Consider the following 15,875-nt stretch of genomic DNA (forward strand, 5'->3'; position numbering starts at 1 on the left):
ACAGTAAATAGAGGCGGAGATGCTTTTAACAATTGTCTTCTTTTTCTAAAGTATGAATTTGTTTTGTCAGTTTGCTTTACAAGGTCCGTTGTAAAAAAAAAAAAGTAAAGAAACACAGAGAATGATTACTTAACCGTTAAACAGCATCTTTAAAACAACCCCCCTCCACCCCCCTAACAAAACTTCATAAAGAGAATCCGAACAAACGGAAAGGCATGATTGATATGACCAGTTATAAATATATGGGTGGTGATAATCGTACCATAATGGGAATATTGTCAAAATCCCAGAACCAACCAGAATTTAACACGGCACTGCTTCCACACGCCTTTGTCAGTGACCATCCCTTTCAAATCTACAGGTGTTACACCTTTGCAAACAGAGGCAGAGAAGCATCAGCGAGTGAAGCGAGAGAAGGTATAGTGCGGCATATTCCAGAAGAACCATGTCTGGGGTTGCATCTAAACTTCAACGTGACAGGGCAAGGGCAGCCGGGGTAGGCACAAACGGAAATGCAGTTAAATATATGAACCAGGACTTCGATTGTTTAAGAAATGAATGTCTCCAGGCTGGTAAACTCTTTACAGATGAAACGTTCCCTGCTTTGGCGTCTTCTCTGGGATTTGATGAATTGGGGCCAAATTCCTCTAAAACACACGGTGTTAGCTGGAAAAGACCCACGGTAAGGTCGAATTGTTTTGGGTGTTTTGTTGTGTTTTGGGTGGTGTAACTGTAATGGTGCTGCATTTAGCTAAGTGCTTGCAGTGCGCAACTTCATCGATATATTGAGCGTATGTGACCTCGCATAACATTTCTGTTTGTGTCCATCACATGGTGTATCCTTCTACGACTAAACAGTGGAGCATGTAGCGTTTTCAAGGAAGCTGTCAATGCATGTGTGCAAAAAATAGGCATTTAAAAAAAGAAAACGAATTTATCATTCGGAGGGCGGGGGTGCATGCGTATGCTGTCCTTCAATAAACTACTATAATTTGTCTTCAAGCAGGATGTTCAATTTAGGTTGTTAGGGACCAAAAAAAATGGTCATTATTTACCCCTGTGTGTGTGTCACTGTGCTACACTTTTGTTATGCTACTATGGTATACCATGACAACATTAAAGGGAAAGTAAGGCTTTGCACCTGCATGGTTGTAAATACAGATTTAAAGTATGCTGAACATGTAGATCACCATGATTTGCACCCACCTATTGTGCACACTGCAGGAGTGATATAATTACGTCAGACTCATGCTCCCCATAGTAGATCTGGAGATACACTATGTGTACAATCGTAAGCACCCAGGGCTTAGATACAGTATGTGTACAATCATAAACACCCAGGTCTTAGATACAGTATGTGCACAATCGTAAGTACCCAGGTCCTGTACAATCGTAAACACCCAGGTCTTTTGTTTTCCAGGAGTTGTGTTCCAGTCCACAGTTTATTGTGGGGGGTGCCTCCAGAACCGATATCTGCCAAGGGGCTCTGGGTAAGTTTCACCAGAGAGAAGTTGGAGAAAAAATAGTAATACCTGTGCTCTATAATATATAAAAAGTTATTATAGTGATGCAAGTTTCACAAAAAGGCAAGACAGCAGGTCTGACAGACGGCTGCTTGTCGTTGCTCAGTTGGTAGGGGTTCTTTGTCTATGACTGCACTTTTTCCTGATGCTAGTTTTTGCGGGGATACCAAGGGTGAAAAAGTAGTAGAGACTTGGATCAGTTTTTAAGTTACATAGAATGAATTTGTTTCATGAAGCAGGTTTTCTGAATAACAGCCTTGTTTCAGCTAATTCTGTTTACCAGAGTCTGCAGCCGTGATGCTGTTTTATTTAAACAGCACACAAAGACTCCAGTGTAAAGACTGCCCGTTTTAAAAACCCAAGGTACACTGGATTCACTTACAGACCTCAAATATATAAAGGGGACAAATCTTCGTTACAAAATGTTTTAGTGCAATTTACACTCAAAAACCTTTAAAGCTGTAAATGATAGGTATATAAACATGACAAGTAGCAGTGCACTGCTCTTTAAGTCTGATGGGTAACACTGGCTCTACAGGGTCGCTGGTTCAATCATTGTCTCAGACCTTACAAACACTTGCAAAACTCAAGAATGAATAGCACTGAGTTAAAGCCTTCCTTTACTTGCTTTATTCATATGTTTGTTATAAGCAATGTTTGCATTATGGCACTTTGTAGTGCTGATTTCTACTTTGTGCTATGTACTATTAAAGTATTAGGTCCTGCTTACCATATATTTCCCCCCCTTCATTTGTTTTGTGTATCCTGAGTTAGAACAGCTTGTAGATTACATTCTTCTGCATAGCAACCGTATCCAAGATGTCCTGTTTGCCTTCTTGAATGACAGTGTCAAGCAGCTTCCAAAGGTGTGAGGAAGCTTCGGTCCCTGCAGCCAAAAATACCTTTGGGGAATGTACTGTAAAAAAAACTCCAATGCAACTTGGGCTTCTTTCTGATTTAGAAGAGTACCATGGATAACACATACAATAGTAACATATAGTAAACAGACACCCAAATAATCGTCTCTCAGGATAGTAATGACAATGAGTGGGATATCTTTGGCAATTTAAAATTCAGCTGTAAATATGACAGTATAATGAATGGCCAGAGTTTGGGCCTAATGATCGTTGCATTCATTGTGCAGTAATTTCCCTAGTGGCTCAATTGCATTACTATTTTCAAGTCATGAAAATTCAGGTGCATTCAGTCCGTTTACCTCAGCTTTGCCCAACAGGGTTTGTCAGTACAATAACTTTGAGATAAATTAATATTATATGTTAGGGTTTCGGGTGCGTGAGTGGGGGATGTCATCATCATTTGGTGTTTGCATCAATTCCATGCAAAATTCTGCATGCAAATCAGGAAATCACATGCTACTGTGGATCATACCAGTACAAAACTGCCTTTGACCAGTGAACTCTTACTATAAAAAGAAGCTGCTATATTTCTTCAGTGTGTTTGTTGGCACATTTCTCATGGCAGCAAAAGGAAATATCTCTCGGAATGCAGGGCTAAGTCACAAAGATTCATTGCTTCCAAGGATGTCATGCATGAAGTGAGGAAGACTTCTAATCACCACCATCAGATGGATATCACACATTACACTGATTCTATTCTTCAGCTTTCCTCATAACCAGTGTAAATACATACTGCTGGAAACACAGTCCTCCTCCACAGTGCAGCCTAGGAGTGCTGTGTTAAAATACTGAACTTTCTTGTTCTGAACAATGAAGGGAAATTCCATGTGATGACACACTGGGCATACACCAAGAATAAGGAGCTACACAGTTAATTAGCATAATTGTTCAACAAACAAACAAGTCCCAGCACGAGCTTTGTAACAACTGAAAAGGAGTTCCACATAAAGTGAAAATAACAACAAACTATTTCTAGTCCACAGTTCAAAGTATTTTATGAAGAAATAATATTTTATGTTAGGATTTCATGTGCAGAGGTGTGGGATTAGACATGCACTTGATGAATATTTTGATGTACATGTTTATGTAGAGGAGAAAATAGCTAACCAACACCTGCTCTTCACTTGTTTCAACCTGAATGACAAATTATGCAGATGAATACCAATTACTTTCTAGATGGTGTCAGGCATCACTGGTACATTTACTAGCACATATTCAATTTGTATTCAACTCGTATTCAATTTGTATTCAACTCGTATTCAATTTGTATTCAACTCGTATTCAATTTGTATTCATCTCGTATTCAGTTTGTATTCAACTCGTATTCAATTTGTATTCAACTCGTATTCAACTCGTATTCAATTCATATTAAACTCATATTCAACTCATATTCAATTCATATTCAACTCATTAAATTTGTATTCAACTCGTATTCAGCTCCATATTCAATTTGTATTCAACTCCGATTCAATTTGTATTTAAAATCATGAAAATTTCATGCACTAAGAAAAACAAAGTGTTTCATTTGAATTGCAGATACTTTGTGTTGTGCTAAGCCCCAAAGCCATTAAGGTTTGCAGTTGTTAAAAATGTTTCTTGTTTTTTTCGATCAGGGGACTGCTGGCTCCTGGCTGCCATCGCCTCTCTGACCCTCAATGAGGATGTTTTGGCTCGAGTCGTTCCCAGCGGACAAAGCTTCAAAGAGAACTACGCCGGAATCTTTCACTTCCAGGTCAGGAGGCTACCATAAAACCTTACTGGGGACCACAGAAAAAAAATGAAGCGATGAAAAAGCAGGTTTATTTAATTTCACCAGTTTGATGAGCAGAATATAGGGTAGTTTTCATTCATTAGAGATCTTTGGGGGGAATGAAATATGTTTGGTCCGTATTATATATAAGGTGAGCATTGTATTGGCCCCCCAAAAAACGACTCAAAGCTTAAAAATATCATACTTTCTGAATTAAAATTTCCCTCGTCTGTGCAGATTTTTTATAGCTGATAATGGAAACACCTGCTGGCAGAATGAAAATTCAAAGTGCTGAGAAAATAAACCGTAAGGGATGAGCTGATCGATAATACAGAAGAGCACTGCCTCCTAACCCAGTGTCAGTGACCAGGAAATCCACCATGCAGAAAACCTTCAGAATTAAGAGCCTTTAGTTCTGCAAAATTCTACAAGCCCTTCCGTAGTTCAGGAAATAACAAGATATTAAACACACATCTACAGTATTTACTGGCCTGGGCTATCAAAGCATACTGTTACGTTATAGTAAGTAGAATGCTATGACCCAAATTATAATAAAATATACCCTCTGCTAAAATCTTCCTCTTTTGTTAATATGGATGACCTGTTCTAATAGTGCCTGTGACCTGTACAAGTTATTCACAAGGTACTGTTTTTCCTGTTGCAGTTCTGGCAGTATGGAGAGTGGGTTGACGTGGTCATTGATGACAGGCTGCCCACAAGGAATGGAAAGCTGTTGTTTGTCCACTCAGCCGAGGGGTCAGAGTTCTGGAGCGCTCTGCTGGAGAAGGCCTACGCCAAGTAAGGAGAGCCTTACCTCCGCTCACCTGCTTACCTGCTCACCTGCTTAGACTTAATAGATAATAAAAATACCTATGGCAGGTTATAAACTGTTGTAACTAATTTAACATCTCCTTTCTGTACTTGTTTGTTGCTAGTCTCATGCCACTACAATTGGTTCATGCCTACCTTTGCCCTTGCTTCAAAATAAGGTTCTATATTTTGGCTTGAAGCCCACGACCCAACACTACAAACACCACATAAAAAGGAGCTCTTGCATTCACAGCCTTTTTACTTGGTGAATTGTACTGAGATTGCCTCTAGAAGGCACCGCTGCAGACTGGGACCTAGGAGTCCTGTAAGGTTCCATCGAGGTCCCATGGGGCCTGAGAGAGTTAAGCTGGCAGTGTGTGGTGGTTTATTTATGAAGTCCCCTGCTCGAGAGTCTTTGTATAAGATTTCAGTTCAGCGAGACGCTAACCCTGTCCCTTGCTTCAGAGTAAACAGCTCTTACGAGGCTCTGTCGGGTGGGAGCACTACTGAAGGGTTTGAGGACTTCACTGGAGGCATTGCGGAGAATCATGATCTCAAGAAGCCTCACCCCCAGCTCTTCAAGATCATCCAGAAAGCTCTGAGGAGAGGGTCTCTCCTGGGCTGCTCCATAGATGTAAGTATGTTACCCTCTACTAGTCCATCATTGACTACTTCCTTATCAATTATACTGTGCTGTCGTTTGTAAACATACCAAATGTTGTTTTAGTAACTTCAAACTGACGGTAAGGTAAGGTAAGGTTCAGCTTGCAGTTCCACCAAGATGACCATTAATGGGAGCAAAGCATGTGCAAACAATACAAATAGTGAAACTATTATTCATTTTCCACATTTGATTCTAATGGGATTTTTTAAATATTCATATGGTGCTGGTCAAATACTGTAACTGTACCATTATTTTTGTAACCTTTTAAGGTACAAGGGATATATGTGCCCCAAAAAATGATACTAAACTTTCTTATTTCTGCAGTGAGGTACACAAAACAGGGTTGTACTGACAGGTTGGATCTGGTCATCCAAATGGTCAGTTTCCTTGTGATGCTTGAGTCACTCTCAAATGTTTTTTAAAAATAAACCGTTTGAACAACCGCTCAATTCCTTGTGTACCTTAAGGGGTTAAAGAAAGTTCAATTTGTAACTTTACTGCGTCTCACATAGCATAAATTACTCACTGAAACTGGAGGTAAAGAAAGTCTTACAATTATAGAAAAAGCTAAATTAATACAAAAAACACAAAACCTTTTTTTCAAAGGTACAGGACCACCTTGGGTTTTTAAGTTTTGTTTTTTGGGTTTTTTTTGTTTTTTTTTGCGGACCATGACCAAAAATGTAAAAATGGCAGCATGCCGTTTCACGATTAAAATGTTGTTTTTGCTTTGCTGTGTTAGATCACAAGCTCAGCAGAAACAGAAGCCGTGACATCACAGAAGCTGGTGAAGGGGCACGCCTACTCAATCACTGCAGCTGACGAGGTGAGTTTGATGTTCAAAAAGAAAAAAATATGATGTGGTAATACAGTAAATCACGGCTGGGCCATTCCGATACTGGAGGGTCTTTTAGGGCCTTGATGGAGGTTTAATGGCTTCATTTTTTTTTTTTTTTTTTTTTAACAATTATTAATTATTTAAGCAATTATCACTGCTGCAACCCCCGAACTAACTCGGGAGAGACGAAGATGAGCACTCGCATCCTTCAAAACTTTTCTGCTTTTTTTTTCACTCTGTAAGCCCGCCGTGCAGCCATATACAGAACATGGTTGGAACAAAAACCTGGACTAAAAGAGCCATGTTTACCAATGTTTTCAGTGAATGGAGCAAATATGGAGTGATGTTTATTTTGGATTCAGTTAACACATCACTGATGAAACACTACTTACTCTTTGTTTCTAAGGTGTTCACTTTTCAAAATAAGACATACAAGCTTATACGAAGTGTTCATCAGAGCATGAGGTTTGAAAGGATGATTGGACGGGTATGTTGGAAGGGAATACAAAAAAAAGTTCTCAGAAAAAACAGCCTTGCTTATGCCTTAAGGAAACCTGCTGCTTTTAATTAAGCATGTTTTTAATTAAGCATGTTTTTATTTTATTCAGGTCGACGGCTCTGACAACCTTCTTTTAGTCCAAAACAATATTGAGAATATCAGTTACAGCTGAAATTCTTTAACCTGTTCAAACACCAGAACAGGATAGCTAGAGTCCATTATCTCCGTTCAGGAAAGATTTTCTATTGCATTACAATTAATTTAAACCCATTAAATGTCTTCTCTTTCAGTATTACACTTACAGTACAGTATTTACAGGGTTTTCTGTGTTTTGTGCCCGTGTGTTTTACTTGGACAGGTGGAATATCAAGGTCAGCAGGAAAAGCTGATCAGGATCCGTAACCCGTGGGGTCAGGTAGAGTGGACTGGACCCTGGAGTGACAAGTAAGTCACTGTCACATGATAATACCATATGATATTGTGACAGGGTAGCGCCACTGGCAAGGCTCGTTACCGGCAGAGAGAGACTCGGACACAAGAGCTGCACTTTAAAGCTCTTTATTAACAAAAACCCACAAACAAACAAACAGGGCACTAGGGCCAAAATTAAAGGGTTACACAAAACAATAAGACGTAGGCTGGGTGTGAAGGAGTGCATTCGCCTTCACTACTTCCAACACTCACCTCAACACCAACCTTTTAAACAAAGCATTTTTTCCCTTTTTATACCATGTGGCCACATTCTCACATTTAACGCCCTCCCTACCAACCCAATATTCAGACCTTGATAATGCCTCTTTAAAACAGACCAGACAATAGGCAGTCTGCTCTCACAACTCGGATGCTGTCTTTTGCAGTTCTCAAGAGTGGAGCTCCACCAGCGAAGCCAACAGGACAAGACTGAGCAACAAATCGGAAGACGGTGAATTTTGGTAAAACATGTTATTGATGTGACATTTAAAAACAAACAAACAAAAAAAACATTCTTTTACATTGTGAGACTATACTATAAATCAGTCGTATTGTGGTTCCTGTATGTTAGAGTAACCACCCATAGTTTTAATGCTTTATGCAAGTTTCTAGACTCTTCAGCTAAGCATACGTATTTATGTAAAGTGTCCTCACTGCTGTAATAAAGCTTACGAACGGGTGTCTAATCATGTTTCTGGTGGGCCATTCCACTCCAGGTTTAACTGGTAAAATGATATACGGGTAATTAACTACTTCTGTCTGGGTGGAGGTTTAATTGGTTCAATTAAACCATTTCCAGGATGTCCTTCTCTGATTTCCTGAGACACTACTCCCGAGTGGAGATCTGTAACCTGACCCCTGATGTCCTGACCAGTGATGAGTACAATAAGTGGGAGTTGTCCAAGTATGAGGGGAACTGGAGGAGCGGCTCCACTGCTGGGGGCTGCAGGAACTACTCAGGTAGGGGCAGAGTCATCCAGCCTGCTCGATCAGCGCTCTCAACACATCTCGCAGTCTAACAATGTTGTTTAGTACGTAAAGTAACTGTAGCTCATTTTAAAACCTGATATCTGGTATTACTTTAAGTCAAGGGAAGCTCCCAATTATTCTTGGGTCATCTGTTTGCACTGAAAGCATGTCAGTCAATAGGGAGAAGCAGCTGATTGGCTATTGACAGGAAATAAGTCAATGAAAAGGGTGGGGACAGTACCATCCTACAGGTTAAATGGTCAAAAAGCATGGTATCTAAACAGCGTTTTCTTTGCTATAATGTGTGTTTCTTTCAAAACTGCACAACTGAGACCTGTAGAATGAATACATGTGCATGGCGGAGACATTTTATGGAACTAGTTTGTCAGCTACAATTACTTCAAAGGTGAAAAAACATTCTTTAGTGAAAAGATCCCATTTGTTAATGTTTAATGTACACGTCTGCATAGCTGTTGCCCAGTTGTACTGTCTCTCTCTCCAGACACGTTCTGGTCTAACCCCCAGTTTGTGCTCAAGCTGGAGGATGTGGACGATGACCCCGATGATGGGGAGGACGGCTGCACCGTCCTGGTGGGTCTGATACAGAAGAACCGCAGGAAGTTTAGGAAGATGGGAGAGGACATGCACACCATTGGCTTCGCCATCTATGAGGTACGCACACTGACGCCCATATGCTCACACACACACAAACACACAACCAGATACACTCACACAAACACAAAACTACATACACCCACACACAACCAGATTAACTCACAACTCACTGAAACACACACAACCATATACACACAGACTCACACACTCACTCACAAACACTTACACACTTACACAAACACACAGAGGGTTTTCTAGGTATGGCCTAAGTGTGTAACAGAACAGATTCATTTTTATGTGTATCCTTGTTAAGCCTGTTTTTCCAGATCAGTGCAGTGAGCTGAAAGGCAAGGTTCTCAAAGGTAGCTTGTCTGTTACATGAGTCATATGTGGGCAGACCAGCTCCAGTTTGTATAAGTGTACAGGCCTTGTTTTTTCACTTGCTATTATTAAGAGGTGTTGAAAATGCTCCTTCATTAAACATTCCAGTCTAAGAGACATGTAATATACCAAAAAATATACGTTAGCTTACAGTTAAGGGAAAATATGAATGAACTATAATTATAGCATTGTTATAGCACAGTGGAAAATAGGGCCAATTACACCCTAAAACGAATCACCTGGAATGCTGTGATATTTCTGTTACTTAAATCTTATTGCTCAACTTTGTAAATGCCGCCCGATAAACATTCTTCCTTTTTTGTTTTTTCAGGTTCCAGAGGAGGTAAGTAAGAACAATAAGAAGATAAAACAATGTCAGTATTGTTTTGGTTTGATTTGGTTGCTTTGTATAAGGATGAGTTTCAGCTAGTTTGCACACTGTCCTAATCCATGTTCGCACTCAAAACCAAACTATTATGTATTGAGAACATTGGTGTAACAGAGAGTTAAATTGGAGCAAGCAAGCAGTTTTCAGATTTCAGTTTAAACTTTTTATACATACATTGAACTAGCCTGCTTAAATCTGATTGTAAGCTATTTAACCAAACAAGGTGGTTTCAAACAAGATGGTTTTAGGGGGGGCCGCAGCACAAAGAGAAATATCCCTGAAATTACCATGACACCTGACAAAGCAATTGGGTTATTTCTAATGGCACAGTACTTCATTGGTAATTCAGGCTTCATTGGTAATTCCAGCTCTAGCAGTATGTAGCATTTTACAGCAAACTTCCCGCTTCTGTAGGTTATTCGGGGACTCCTGCACTAGGGGATGCTCAGAACCCAAAATGTGTCTATTATATTTTAACTTCAGAGTAATTTAATACATTTTTCAAAATGTATTAAAACAAGAATGAGAAATAAACAAACTCACGTAACCTAAATGACATACCCGCTGTGTTTTATTTTTAGCTTTGTTATTTTTACTCCTTACATTTTTTTTAAAGGATTAAAAGGCTTTGAAAATCAGCCCATTTTGTCTCTTATAGTTGTTGTTATATGTTATGCACTGTTTAGTATGCCGGGAAAAGGAATGTGCACCTGAGCAAAAACTTCTTCTTGAGGAATCAGTCCAAGGCACGCTCCGAGAACTTTGTCAACCTGCGGGAGGTGTGCAGCCGCTTCAAGCTGCCGCCCGGGGAGTACCTCGTGGTCCCCTCCACCTTCGAGCCGCACAAAAACGGGGACTTCTGCCTGCGTGTCTTCTCAGAGAAACAGGCCGAGACGCAGTGAGTACCACGGTCCTGGGAAACGTAGCGCAGGCACAAGTTTGATAGAGCCTGAGTCCTGTAACCTGGGAAATTCCAGAACAATAGAATGTGCTGCTGCAAGGCATGGTATTCGTGTTTATATCTGATTTTAAATCAGATTTAATGTCAGTGGGGACGCCTTGTCAGAACTCATCTGTCATCCTTTAGTATGTTTATTTTCAAATCACTGAAGAGATACAGTTCTCCCTCTGTATAGCTCATTAACCCGTTCCACACTATAGAGGTGTAGTATGAACTTGATTTCTGAGAGAGTTGATTCAAATCATTTTAAAGTTGATTTTAATGTTTGTTTCTTTCAGGGAGCTGGATAACGAAGTTCAAGCAAAACTGGACGAGGTAAAAGCACATTAATAAAGTATACATGTTGTATAAAGAGTGTTAAATACACAAATACAAAATGCTTTAAGGGTTGTTTTAATACAAAAATTTTTTTTTGTTTCCGTGTTTCCAGGTTGAAATTACTGAAGGTGACATTGATGACAAGTTCAGGAAACTCTTCTCCAATCTAGCAGGACAGGTTAGTAATGGCAGTTTATCACCTAAAGATATTAGGGGCAAGGCAACTGCTCCCCTTTGCTAGTTTCCTATTGGTTTAACCCATCCACATCAATGCAGTACTTGCCTGGGGGGGGGGTTGCTGTATCAATCAGCCTTGAAGGGGATCTGAGCATTCTTACATTGCACATCTGTTAAATATGTCTCACAGCTGCTGCTGTATTTTTCTTTGAATTGAGCTGAGGTTTGAAGTGTGTTGTTAGTGTGTGTACATGAATCAGAAATACGACTTGAAACGAGTTACCCATGTCCCCGGATCGGATTACAAGAAATCAGATAACTCTACTCAATTTGATTCCCAAATTCCCATTACTCCGTGTCCATTGCTTTCAGAGTCAGATTTAAACAGGATTGGATGTGCCATGTAAACATATTGATTGAAAGGGAATACTGTTATCTCACAGCTGTCAGTCCTACACCTTTTTGCAAGAAATAGATTACACAGTTTGTGTGTGAGAGAATTTCATACAAGAGGAGTTACCCTGCATGATTGTGCTAGATCCTGTTATTTTATGAAATCAAAAAACGTCTAACCTCTTTGTGTTTATATATTGCAGGACAGTGAAATTTCAGCATTTGAACTGCGTAACATACTGAACAAAGTAGTATCAACGCGTAAGTTTCATTCTCGGGCTATTACTTTTTAAGAGAGACTGTACACTGGTAATGTCGTTACCTGTCACTTTACACTGCAGCGTTTTACCCTCCACTGGGGATGTACAGTATATACTTACTAACATATGTACAAATGTATGTCACACTGAGCTTTGGAGTGGATATCAATTTGTTCTCCTAAACCCTAAAAATGTTGGTGTTGTACTTGCAAGGCTAAAATATTTAAAATGTTTTAACTGTAAAAATATATATATAAAGTATATATTTTAAACAATGTAATAATAAACCTATTACTTGATATCCATCCTAAATATCTACTGTTGTACATTTTTCAAATTTCTCCTTTAGGTTCTGAAATTAAGACAGATGGATTCAGCCTGGAAACCTGTCGGACCATGGTCAACCTTTTGGATGTATCCCTGCATTTAAAATTTTATTTACATGTGTCCATAGAAAATTGAAATGGTCGTGTATCCCTTCAGAACAATTACAATAAGAAACTAACAATGCATACAGCCTTCATCCTCATGGTGACAGTTTGCAGGCAACATGGGAAAGTGTTGACATGTCCGCCTTTCTTAACCTTCTCAAATGCAGTTGTTGGCTCATGAGCCTCATCTACAATAGGCACATATCCATTGGCCTCCATTATGTCTAAATTGTGCATTCTTGAGCAATCAGTTTGCCCTTAAGGTATTCCGTGAGTCTAGACAAGTGTTTTTGCAGTTTCTCCAACAAAACTGCTTAAAAGAAAGTTGTACATTTTAAGCATAAGGCCTTCCACCATTTGACAAGCTATTGGGTTCTCTGTATTCGTCATATTGCCTTAACTTTCATCTTAGAAAGATGGAACTGGGAAGTTGGGCATGGTGGAGTTCAAGATACTGTGGACCAAAATTGAGGGATATCTGGTATGTGTGACCATACTGCTAAACCTTTGCTTCTTATCACTCGCTTCAAACAAAGTATCATAATGCCAACTGGCATGTCTGTCATTCCTAAAAAAGTTTTTCTTTCTTTACAGAATATCTACCGGAATAAAGACGTTGATCACTCCGGTACTATGAGCTCACATGAGATGCGTGTGGCCATCGAAGAAGCAGGTACTGTACAGTGTGGGACTGGATTGTTTAGCGCTCAGGCAGAGGGTACAGACCTGCATGGCACTTCAGGGCGGGTTTGTGTGTGTTCCCTTGTCAAAGTTTACCACAGTGTTTTTGCATGGTATGTTTCTGGTTTTCCTATGCTTTTTCCCATGGCTTTACGTGGGAAAAGCATGTTAAATATATGCAATATACATATGCATTTACCAGGTTTGCTGTGTTTATTAATATGCTTTAAAATACTTCTCTGTTCTTTACAATGCTTACCTATGCTTTGCTTTTGCTGTGCTATTTTTTTTACTGTGGGAAACTTTGACAGGGGATTTATCCTACATTCATTCAAATCCAACATGACACTCGGAAGACAAAAGTCACAGATGTTTCTCAGTGAACTGTCTCGTTCTGGAGTTTCCAGCACATTTCCATGCAGCTTCACCTGACAGTATTAGACTGTTATCATGGAGGAATGGTCCCGTGTCCCTCCAGGGCCATTTGTAAATTCAGTGTTAAAGTATACTAACAGTGAATGTGTTTGATTTTTCAGGGTTCACTTTAAACAACGTGTTGCTCCAGAGTGTGGTTGCACGTTACTCCGAGGCCAACCTCACGGTTGACTTCGACAACTTTGTTGGGTGTCTGATTCGTTTGGAAACCATGTTTAGTAAGTTCACACAGTCTACAGCATTGAATTCTTTAAAACCACCCATTTATGAATGTATCAAAAACAGACGTTTTTAAATAGTCAATAGATGTTCAAAATACCTTTTATTTTGTAGTCACCTCAGAAATCCTGATCAAAGTTTCCCCTTTCTATTTCTCTACAGAACTGTTTAAATCCATTGACACAGAGAAGAGTGGATCGGTGGAGTTTACACTATTGACAGTAAGTTGTAGAAGATGTTTCATTGTCATTCTTAGGGTTGAATCTCAGCCCTCTTCTCTGAGTTCTACTGGCTAACCAATCCTAAAGACCAAGCCCACATTTTATAAAGATCAGGTCCACCAGTGAGTGTGATCCTGAGTCAAACTGTCTAAATATTCTGTCCATCTACATGAACCATCACTGCTGACTCAATATTTGAATCATAAAATATCTTAAATATATCAATTAATAGCTTATATGTTGGGAGGGGTTGGAATTTAAGCCTCAAAAGGGATTACAATTGTTTTTATTTGATTTTGATTAATTATTAGGTGAAAACAAACTGTAACATTCAAGTAGAAATCCAAGTTCTAAAACAAAAGATCGGAAGACTGGAAAAAGATTGGAAGTTGAAAGGACGCTGGGAGTTATTGCCTTAACTTTTGACTTGAATTACTGTAGCTGTAAAGCCCTGCTCTGTTAAAACGTCTGTAACTTTCTTTCTGATTTCCTCCACAGTGGATGACTTTCACAATGATTTAAAGCTGCCGAGAGCTCCACCTGTTGAAGGATTTGCTGGCTGAAACACCACAAGGCTGTGGCATGGATACTGTAGCTCGTTCAAGATGTGCCTTACCAGACAAACGGATTTGCTTTTATGCTGCTCCGATAGAAGATTTATAAAGGGATACTTAGAATTTAAGGGCTTTTCAGTTCTGCTTTTTGAATTATATGTTGCATTTTTATTTGATAGCTGGCAATGGTGCCTAACATTCAAAGAGAAGGGCTGTAGTCTCTGTACCTCACTAGTACCATAAATTAATTTACTATTGAAATAAATATATTGTATACTGCAATTAAGTGTACATGTGTACGGGCAGACTTTTTTTTTTGCAGAAAATGTAACATTTAACCAAATGTTTATTTTATTATAAAGCAAAATCCCATCTCTGTTAAATGTGCTATTTGAAAACACATGGTGACATGTCTTATAAAAGTTGACCATGGTATTTTTGCAGTTTTCTGATACTATACATTTACCATCATTTAACATTTTATTATGCTTTACCATACCTCTCTACAGTGCATGCCTATGCTTTATCATGCTTTTACTAGGGGAAACTTTAAGGGTTGTGGTAGCAGTAACAGAAATAATACTTTAGAGAAGATAATTAAAGACAGACTGACACTATCAATATGTAATGGTTTATATTTTGAATAAAGATCCGAACCCTAAAGCTTTATGTAAAGTGTTCATCAAACAATATTAAACTACTTTCTTTTTTCAAACTGTACTATATTGCCACATGTTCCACCTTTGTGGTTTCTGGTGCATGGGTACTGAAAGGGAGTGTTGATCAGCATGGAAGTATAACAAAACTGCTTACCTTTGTTTTGTGTCAAAGTTCCCTTTTACTTTGATGCATTGCCTAAAGGCTTCTAGATGCAATTTTAGAATTTAAATGATTTTACATCAGTAAAGGAAACTGGTAAGAAAATATCCAGTATCATTTGAAATGCATTAAGGTGAGTAATAATCTGACTCCATTGTGATTTAGCAGTTGGGTCAAACAATTTAACAGCAAATGGTGGAGTTTTTCTGTATTGTTCTGTGTAAATAAATATAACACTATAAAAGAAGGGGGAACAACATGAATCCAGAAATTGGATAACAGGTTGCTTTATGCTGGGTTGTTTTTTGGATTATAATAATACAATGACAATACAATATAAACTCCACATATCTAGTTCAAGCATTCCAGCGAGCTTTACAAGCATGTGTCTAATATGTAATCCAGCTACAAATAAATACCCAAACAAATACGTTTTCAAACAGGAATCAAAATAAACTTGAATGAGATGGATGCAGTAATTCTACCAATTAAATATGTGATTAAAACCAGTATTAAAAATGTTAAATCATGAGATTGATCTTGATTATTTTTTATTGCTTGACAGCCCTAATTTATTATAT

At 38.8% G+C, this 15,875-nt stretch overlaps 1 protein-coding gene across 1 annotated transcript; it reads left to right on the forward strand.

The window, feature by feature from the left end:
- Positions 1-407: 407 nt before the first annotated feature.
- LOC117410845 (calpain-2 catalytic subunit-like) lies at positions 408-15,195 on the forward strand. The gene is made up of 21 exons (XM_034017733.3): positions 408-682; positions 1,421-1,490; positions 4,054-4,172; positions 4,855-4,988; positions 5,466-5,634; positions 6,407-6,490; positions 7,360-7,445; positions 7,859-7,933; positions 8,272-8,432; positions 8,944-9,113; positions 9,769-9,780; positions 10,512-10,723; positions 11,065-11,101; positions 11,217-11,282; positions 11,878-11,935; positions 12,284-12,348; positions 12,778-12,846; positions 12,960-13,038; positions 13,583-13,699; positions 13,863-13,921; positions 14,420-15,195. Exons 1-21 carry the CDS (start codon positions 446-448, stop codon positions 14,441-14,443), a joined length of 2,103 nt encoding a protein of 700 aa, XP_033873624.2. The 5' UTR covers positions 408-445; the 3' UTR covers positions 14,444-15,195.
- Positions 15,196-15,875: the final 680 nt, after the last annotated feature.

The sequence above is a fragment of the Acipenser ruthenus genome, chromosome 6 (genome assembly GCF_902713425.1).
Source record: "Acipenser ruthenus chromosome 6, fAciRut3.2 maternal haplotype, whole genome shotgun sequence".
Taxonomy (NCBI): Eukaryota; Metazoa; Chordata; class Actinopteri; order Acipenseriformes; family Acipenseridae; genus Acipenser; species Acipenser ruthenus.